General features: G+C 43.5%; 1 protein-coding gene across 5 annotated transcripts; it reads left to right on the forward strand.

Annotated features, from left to right (window-relative positions):
- The first annotated feature begins 53 nt into the window (after nt 1-53).
- On the forward strand, nt 54-7,957 carry LOC139913604 (glucocorticoid modulatory element-binding protein 1-like). Of its 5 annotated transcripts, none has more exons than XM_071901661.2 (10): nt 54-130; nt 1,509-1,646; nt 2,019-2,077; nt 2,339-2,460; nt 2,701-2,804; nt 3,390-3,574; nt 4,046-4,195; nt 5,562-5,699; nt 6,023-6,139; nt 6,570-7,957. In XM_071901661.2, the coding sequence occupies exons 2-10, from the start codon at nt 1,525-1,527 to the stop codon at nt 7,016-7,018; spliced, it is 1,446 nt and encodes a 481-aa protein (XP_071757762.1). In that variant the 5' UTR covers nt 54-130; nt 1,509-1,524; the 3' UTR covers nt 7,019-7,957. The 5 variants fall into 5 exon arrangements, with proteins under 5 accessions (XP_071757762.1, XP_071757765.1, XP_071757764.1 ...); XM_071901663.2 differs by lacking the exon at nt 54-130 and adding an exon at nt 300-389; XM_078287007.1 differs by lacking the exon at nt 54-130 and adding an exon at nt 342-452.
- Nucleotides 7,958-9,397: the final 1,440 nt, after the last annotated feature.

A 9,397-nucleotide genomic window follows, 5' to 3' on the forward strand; every position in this document is an offset into this window, starting at 1 on the left:
TCGTGACAGCGGGACAGATGCTTCTCAGGCAAATGCTGCCTTCACTGCAGGAAGTGTAACGAAGCAGCACGGCGCATGCTCTTGTACCTCTCTTACAAGCGAAGGATGAATGATTCCCTGCTGTAAAACGGTAAGTAAACCCCCCAAATATTGAGTTAAAGTAGCGCGCTGTATGGTTTAGAGTTATTGTGGAGATCGGGTGGTGTTTTGTGCACCTCCTCTGGAACAGAGGCGCGCGCCGTCGCACCGTTGTTGGTAAGGGTGTGCGTGCTGTCGCACCAACAGACGTCAGTTTGAGTGGGTGAAGGAGGGTGAGAAGGCACGCAACTGTCCGTGTAGGAGTTGGTGATCCAGCAGGGCTACTTGATAATGTAGAATACGTTGATCAGGTTACTGTAGTCTTCTCTAAAAGCGCATTTGGTCGCTCAAACATGGAGTAGCACGACCAGACAGTTTGTATAAATGCATTCTATTCTATTCTTTTCCTTTCTGTCTTATTGAGAAACATGTTGTCGCCCAGTGCTGTTATCACATTTCTTTAGAGTAATGCTTCAGCTTCTGCTATTTCTGAAGGGCTGAAAGTGTGTTATGGATCGACTCACATTCAAATCAGTGTAGTGACCATATGTCAGTCCTTTACCTGTAACTGTTTACTGAGGGGAAAATTGTACATTTCATTTTTTCAATTGAACATTCGTATGACAGTAATGCAGAATGGATTGGGAATAGGCTACTGTATTGTACAAGTGGACAGTTTATTCACATTTTGATCTATTCAGCTGCTTTGCCCTACAGTACCTGTAGTACCAATTATTAACGTAAGGAAGTAAGGAGTAAGGAAAACCAGTCAGTTTACAATTTATCTGTAAGCATACTTTACAGAAATATATACCTAAACCTTACCATGATATGATAACAAACAAAATCCACATTAACAATTTCTCTGGAGAATTATATTACCTGGGCTTTGATGATTTGGTTAGTTTGACTTTGTAACACAATTATGTCAGAACAGATTCTGTTCAACAGGTATTTCAGTTTAGTCATAGGATTGTATTTGTGGTACAAATACAGGCCTAAATGCAGCAAGGCTACGTTACATAGTAGTAATACTGGTGTAATTTGAGGATTTCAGTCTCTGAATGAACTGAAAACATTTAGGACAAGCTTAGTTTCACCTGTTGAATCTTCTAGGCTATTCAGCACCATCTTTACAGTTCAGTCTATAGTTTCTCTCTACTCTATGTAAGCCTTCTTCCCATCATCTAAGATATTCACAGAAATCTGCATTCTCCGCAGCCTTGTAGCAACCGCGCTCTGCCTGTGTGAGGATTATGTCATCATAAGCCCAGTATGGATTCATTCTCATTACAATTGCATGTCAGAAGAGACCCACCGTTGGGGCTAGCTTTCATCGACCTTTTTATGCATTGAGTATCGTTGGTGCGTGCATGTGTGTGAGCTGGCTGCTGATGTTAACATGCATGCTCGGCCTTCCCTGTGTGCAGCTCTGTGAGGAGGGCGATGGCGGGTGCTGAGGTCACTGTGTCTTCAGCGGATGTAATGATGGTGAAGCAAGAGGAGGGAGAGTCCAGCGGCAACCATAAGACTCAAGTCATCCTGCACCTGCAGCCCATCCTGCACGGGTAATGGGATACTTTGTGTGTTGGATTTACTGTGCCACAAGACAGCAAGGCAGAACAAATAAGTGTGTCTATTGGAAATGATATAATACCACAGGGTGTGTGCATAGTATGATTTTCAGTATGATAATAATGAGTTTCCTGCTCTGTTCTTCATTCTACCTCAAAGCTATTCATATCCAGTTTAGCTCAAGTTCAGACGGCTGTGTGAAGTAAAAGAAAAACATACTTTAATTTCACAGGGCTTAGAAATATAGTGGCTAGTCATTTATGTTTCTGTTAATTGGAGGAGAACCTCTATTCAACAGTAGAAGCTGAAAGAGCTCTCAGGAAATGATTGTTATGTGATATGGGGGAATCTGTCGCCCTCTGCAGGGTAAATGATGACATTGCTGACACTGGCACTACAGTCTTGGCCATAGAGACACACCATGGTAAGTAAGATAGACACATCTGCCTTACCTGCTTACACAAATAAATGTAAAGTCTGAGATATTAATGCAGCAACTTATTTAATACAATCTGTGAATTGCGTCCAATAATGTATTTCCCACAATATAGTCCTTTTTGTTTCCACAAATGGAAGATGAATGAACTTGCGGTTGCTTTGGTGTTCATTGTGTACCATAACACAGAGTGCACATTGTAGTGTTGCAGATATTTCATATTCATCTTTTTCGGCCTGTAATCTTTAGACGACAATCAAGCAGAAGGAGAGGAGATCGAGTACGGCTACCCCATCACCTGTGGAGACAGCAGAGCAGTCCTGCTGTTTAAGAAGTTTGTTTGCCCCGGAATCAACGTCAGATGTGTCAAGGTAAGTTGATGCAAACATGTAATGTAATCAAATATTATTACGTGGTGACTGTGAGCAGCATTTGCAAGTTCTTCTTAACCTTTCTCCCTCAACCAACCATGATTACCTTCGTATTCTGGTTACCTCTGTCTGTCTCTATGAATTTACAAGAGCTTTTACGACCACTTCAGTTGAACTGAAACAGACAGTGTGTCTGTGCAGTATTTCTTAACTCTGTGTTGTCTTCTTCTTCTTCTACAGTTCAATGACCAGCTCATCAGTCCGAAGCAGTTTGTGCACCTGGCAGGGAAAGCCACACTGAAGGACTGGAAAAGGGCCATCCGACTGGGAGGCGTTATGCTCAGGTAGAGTCCTGATGATGGGAGTGAGACAGACACTGGTCTGTTTGTCCTCGTTGTCATAGCTGATGGGGAGACTGTGGCGTGCTAACTGTCAATCTGAATGCACATTAAGGGATTCCTTCAGCTTATTCTGTTGCATTGGGGTTAAAACATAAGAATTAAAACTGCTTACACCCAGTGTTTTACAATCAGCGCCGTATCTCATTGATATAATTTGCGCTTGCTCTGAGGCTCTGTCTGTGTCGGGGTTTGCCAGTACATTCCAGAAGTAGTCGGTAAGCAGCGTTATTGTGGTAGTAGGATCAAATAACACGCAAGCCATCTGCTGAGTGATGGATCTCACCCCTTTTTCATGTTTGCACTTGTTCTTGCTGTTACTGTGAGTCAATATACCAACTCAAGGCTTTAGCTGTTCCTCGCCCTTACACCTCTGCAGGTCAAATCATTGCCTTTTGTGTCAAGCAAACCTCTGGAAAACTGATTGTTCAACAAGTTCAATCCATCCTTAAACGTCTCTCAGCAGCATTGTAACAACAGATGTTGATGGATACTCTGTAATGTCCTTTTAACCTGCTTTTCTCCATGCAGGAAAATGATGGACTCCGGCCAGATAGATTTCTACCAGCATGACACTGTGTGCACCAACACCTGCCGCAGCACTAAATTTGATGTGCTGATCAACAGCACACGGCTCCCTCCAGGGAGCTCAGTGCAGCCCCCCCCCTCATGTCTGGCTGGTGACCCTCTTGGAGGACAGCTGGCAGCCCTACCAGGTAGATTTCAACTGGCAATTACAGTTTTCTATAGACATTTCTATAGACATTTCTCACACACATGCTTGAGCTGCAGTATTGTGTACACACCATTGAGATGAATCACAGAAAAAAACACTTTTAGAAATCACCTGGATGTAATTTATCTGAGATAATTAACAGATAAGAGTAATTTATGATGCATGCTCTAGAGAGTCAAGGAAAACGTCGTATTAGGAAATTAGCTAAACTTTAAAGAAAAGTCTGCCATCAAGAGCAGACAGCTCCCTTTGATGTTGCACCAATTTCCTCACTGACCGACCTCTGCACAGGAACTAGATTAAAATCTAGAGATAAGGAAAACAGTTGGATGACCTTGGCAGTCTTCCCTCTGCCTAACACTGATTATAACCCCTACAACAGTATGAGAATGTTTGGTGGTAATATGAGATGTTTACATGCTGTATATATTTGTTGTTTATTTCATCTCAGGAGAGCTTGTGCATGATGCAGCAGAGGTGGAGGAGCCTTGTGAGGATAAGTTCAGTGCAACAGCTGAGTGGAGTCCTGGACCGGCCCCGCCTGCAAACCCCACTAAAGCCAACGGGCACGTGACCAAGAGAAAGAGGGCCGACATGCCCGGTGAGTACAGGGAAAGGTGTACAGACGCATGTTCAAACTAGGCAGGGACATACAAAAGCTTGTTTGGTTGAAGGATGAAGAGGAACAGCGGAGGCGAAGGAGATGCAGAAGTGGCGAAAGATGAGAGAGAAGGCAGATGAATAGTAGAGGTGAAAACGGAGGGGATGAAGGGCAAGCAGGGGGGAGGAATGAGATGAATCAAGACAAACATAAAGAAAGTAGACAGAGAGCGGAGGAGGGATGGATGTGAATGAAGAAAAAGGAAGGGAGATATCCAACTGTATGCAGAACATGGGTGAGTGAACGAGGTGCTTAAAGATGGCCGAGTCCTGGTCATGACCTCGTTCCTGCGGTACAAAGCACAAGGACATCAGCGTGTTTGAAAATATTTAGAAAAGAAAGGCTGAAAGCAGAACAAGATGAAGAAACTTGAACTTAGATAAACGCATTGCACCTAGCAGCCCAGTCTCTGTGCTTACACTTGATATATGACCCTTAAGTGTCCACAAAACCTTAACCCCCCCTTCACACACATACACACACACAGAACGTATTGCAATAAACCCTAGCATAAATCTCTCTCTCTCTCCAAGAAAATAAAGCATTCAATACACACACACACACACACACACACATGTATTCCAGACATGGGGAAAGAGTTCAATCTAGCTTCAAACAGCTCCAAATGGGGTTTAGAATATTTTCACTAGGTTTGTCGCATTTATCTCGACAGACATTTAAACAAACTCAAAAGTGGATGCATCACTGGTGAGATAAGATATTGAGCACCTCTGACATTTTATCACTCTAAATACACTCAAGTACTATTTCGCCCAGGTCTGTACAGTTCCCAACCAATCTCTCACTCTCTCCAATCTGCCCCCCTCCTCCTCCTCTTTCTCTTTTTATAGCACCCACTCCGTTCCCCCATTTCCTTACTCTTCCCTCTCTGCCTCTGTCACCCATTTAACATCCCCCCCTCTCCACCTCTCCCCCCTTTTCTCTATCTCTTCTCATATTTTTTCTCCATTGTTTCTCCAAGCCCTGACACCTCCTCCTTCCATTTCCTCCGCACTTTATTACCCTCTCTTTCAGTCCTTTGACTCTTCAAATCTCACCCCACAGACATTTCCCTGCCTCCCTACTCCATCTCTTTTATCCCACATGCCGCCTGTGTTTTTCTTTTCTCCCTTTTCTGTCCAATCTCTTTAACCAACACCCCCCCCTCCCCACACACACACACCCACACACACATACGCATGGATGCCTGCACACGCACAAATCACCTCTGCGTCCTTACCTATACTACTTCTCTCTCTCAGACACACACATACACACTAATTAGCTCTTAATAAACTCTGTCTAGGTGGGATACTGAGCCTGTGGAAGGGCGTGGCAGACATTGGGCTGATGGGTGAGGTCCTGTCCAGCATCCAGACTGAATTATTGGCCGCTCTTAACGGAGTGGAGGTCCGCAGTGAGAAGGCCAACCTGCAGGAAACAGGTGAGCTCTCACACTGGGACCCAGCTGGGGAAAACGCTCACTTTCATTTCAGTCAAACCTTAATCAAGTTAAAAAATGTAAATCGAGTTTTAAAAAAAACCCTGATTGTCAGTTAAGCATCCGCTGGCTAAATCTGGTTTTATTAAGCAATTTCCATGGAAATTGATGTTTGGAAGTGATTTCTAATCCGGCACTTAAGAATCTGTCTTGGACAATTTCTTAGAAATTGATAAAGAATAGGATTAATCATTTAGCATGAAATACCCTAGTAGCTATACTTAGGGGACTGGCTTAGTATGACTTTGATTATTTTGCATTGTCAGATGCCATGATGCTTAATTCTCTGTGTGAGATGTTTGGGCTGCTCGACTCTGTGAAGCAAGCTCTGGACCTGAGGCGCAGTCAGAAGGAGGAGAACAAAGTCCACAGCGCGCTTTACGGTGAGAGTACATCCAGTGATATCCTGTTTGGAAGGTGATTTTTATCCAGTACGTTCAAGTTCAAGTTTGTTTATTTATATAGCCCTTTATCACAAGCATGTCTCAAAGGAAGAGAATAAGCCTAACTAGATCTAACTGATCAACAATCAGCCATAGAACAGAATGATATCGGGCAAACATCAGGAAGAGCACAAGACACAAAAACAGATTATAGCAATAACCTACCTATTCTACATAGCGAAACCTACCCGGCACCGCCAGCCTTAGACCCTCAATGCATACAAGGAAAAACTCCCAAGAAAATAACATGGAAGAAACCTTGGGCGGGCCGAGTCACAGAGGGATCCCCCATCGGGACGGCTGAGCGTGCAATAGGTGCAATAGATGTACGGTAGTGGATTGTATTAACTGAAATCCTCTTTCTCCTCAGTGCTGGACGAGACCTTGGAGGAACAGAGGAAGCAGGGTTGTGATAAAAGTACCGTGTCGTTGAAACGCCAGCGACCGCAGCGTCACAGCCCCTCCAGCAGCCACACCCAGTCCCAGCATCAGGCTGGCCAGAACATGCCGTCGCCCCTCGCCACCTGCCCGGTCATCCAGCCCCTCACTGCGACAGGCTCAGCTCCGGCATCTCTCGCTCAGCTCACCGCCAGCCAGAGGGAGCAGGAGGTCGGCGAGACGGGACGCCGGGAGAGGCTCCACAGGCCGGAAGAAGAGGACGCCTCAGGGATCCACCACGAGCTCGCAACGAGGACTGTAGGGGCCCGAGAAGAAGACCCCCACCTCGGAGGAGAGGAGGCGGAGGAGACGGAGAGGTCGCGTGACGTCGACAAGGCGGCTGTAGGGAGAAAGGCATCAAAGAAACATAAAACCAAGTGAGAGACAGAGAGAGCCGACCCCAGAGGGAAGCTGTAGAATGCAGTGAGGGAATGTGCCTGTTTTGAAAGAGAGGAAAAGATAAAAAAAAACAATATTTCTTTGTCTAACTGTATTATTTTTTCATGTAAGCCTCATGTACTTTGATTACTTTTGGTGGTGTTAAAGGCACAGATTCGTTCTTGCATCAGGGTTTTAAATTACACAATTGAGAAGACCATTTTTAGACGTTTTTATAACATTTTAACAAAGTTATAGCCCAAAGTTTTTGCTTGATTATTGGACCTACTGTTAGAAACCCTGGTACTGGTGAGAGTACTATATGTAAATATTTTTAAATTTCAGTCTAAAGAGTCAACTTTCAGATGTCTGTATATATATTTGTTTCTATTTATGGTTTGTAGTGACAACCTTTTCCCTTGTCTAGAGGTAGGTGGCAAATTTGTCAAGTATTTGTGACAAATGTGTATTTTCCCATATCATTTTATAATTATATTTCTTATGATATTTGTAGTGGATTGAAATACTTATTTTGTGGATTGCACTTGTGTTTGGCATTTTATAAAACTAGTTCAATTGGATTTAGAGAAATATATTTCACTCAGGTTTGTATTTAGGTTCTTGTTAAAATGCCTAAGAACCTATTTCACCTATGCACTAAACACTCACTGCCCGAAGTTTATAAATTAACATTGATGTTTGACAACAGTATATGAATATTGTGGCTGTTGAAATGTGCTGTTGTTTTAAACAGGGAACCATTCAGAAACATGTGCTGCAAATACATGTCTTTCTTCATCTTGTTACTTTACTTTCTCTTCCTTTACCATGGAACAATTGTAAAGAAAGAAAATGTATCGAAATATTATAGCACATGACATTTTGATAATAAGAGCACTACTTGTCTAAAAAGACCCTGTAAGACAATGAAAAACTCTTAAATAAAATCCTTCAAGTTTTAAATTACAACTGTGGATATTTTTTAGATTCTAGTAGGTGCTTTACTAGATAGTACACAGTGGCGAATGACAGGAAAGATTAGAAAAAAGAGAGGGGTTGGCATGCGAAAATCATTGTTATTTAAATCATTGTGAACTTAGAATAGCTAATTTTGCATCACTGGATCCATACTGTGAGTCATTCTTTAGTTTTTGTCAGTGTGTAGATGGGAACTATAGAGCCACTGATGCTTCGGTGACGGCAGACAGACAGGAACAACACTTACTGCAGCAGGTTAACATATGAGACACAGGTTTTATTTGAAATTTCTTTATAGTTTTTCATCTGAGAGGCATGTTGGTGTTCATCCATCCCCTCACCTCTCTTATAGTGGGGTTCAGCTGACGTGAAATCCCGCCGCTGCAGTGGGAAATGACCTCTCTGATCTGATTAGGGCGACGGCTGTTTCCTCAGTTGCATCCTTGGGGCTGAAGTGAGGCTGAGTAACAGTTTAACACCTTGCCGCATGACTGGAGCCATGTGGGAGACAGTGCTGGCTTGAGAGCCGGCTGTTGCCAACTTCCCCGAGAATTGCAATGATTATTAGACTATTAGAGATTAGTGCTCAACGCGATGTGCAGATGAAGTTGTTTATGAGGGGTTACGAGTGGCAGCTGTCATTGGTGCTAATATTGATAAGAATGACTCTCATCAGCCGCAGCACAGCTGTCAGCGTCCCTGCTAACACCTGTCCTGGTGCTGGATTTGAAAACCATTGTGTACCACCCTGTTACCTTTCCGGCAAATTAAACTATCATGCAGTTGAATGGGTTCGGGTCAAAAGAGTCCCTAGTTTAAATAAATTGCCACTCTGTGCCTTCACTGCCATGCATCAAGCAGGTGTGATTACAGGTGTTAGCTTGACAAACGCTTAGCTCCTTCGGTCAAATTAGGTAATTTGCTGAGCAATCCATCGTTCATCTGTCATTCGGGGCTAACAACATTAGAGACTGGGATGTGGGCTCCTGTTGGAAGCCTTGGATGTCTCGCTGCAGGGGCGTGCGTCTGTTGCCCCCCTTTAATTTAATCCACAGCTCTAATGTCCACACGGGACAACAAAATGAATGATGAACAGCCTGCATAATGGCACCTTGATCCAATTGGGCTTTCTGGAGCCGTAGCTATTTATGTCAGCCCAACCATGTTTTAACACTACCTTGGATCATTCCGGGAGGTGGCTGCTGCAACATCAGCACTTTAGCAAGATGTTCAATTGGAATGATGAATCTCAAAGCCCATGTAATGCCATAATAAATAGGAGAGGACACCTTGCAGCATGTGACTAGTATCCAACAATTCATGATCAAATACATAACTGTAATGTTTTTACCCTTTATAGTGCCATCACATACACAGAGAAGCTGGCAAATAAGAGTATGTGTA

The sequence above is a fragment of the Centroberyx gerrardi genome, chromosome 12 (assembly GCF_048128805.1).
Source record: "Centroberyx gerrardi isolate f3 chromosome 12, fCenGer3.hap1.cur.20231027, whole genome shotgun sequence".
Taxonomy (NCBI): domain Eukaryota; kingdom Metazoa; phylum Chordata; class Actinopteri; order Beryciformes; family Berycidae; genus Centroberyx; species Centroberyx gerrardi.

What these genes read in the sequence shown, in the direction of transcription:
- LOC139913604 (XM_071901661.2), top strand. Translation starts at nt 1,525, where the DNA reads ATGGCGGGTGCTGAGGTCACTGTGTCTTCAGCGGATGTAATGATGGTG. An exon ending in GGCCATAGAGACACACCATG is followed by an intron (nt 2,078 to 2,338) that starts GTAAGTAAGATA and finishes TGTAATCTTTAG; the next exon opens with ACGACAATCAAGCAGAAGGA. An exon ending in TCAACGTCAGATGTGTCAAG is followed by an intron (nt 2,461 to 2,700) that starts GTAAGTTGATGC and finishes CTTCTTCTACAG; the next exon opens with TTCAATGACCAGCTCATCAG.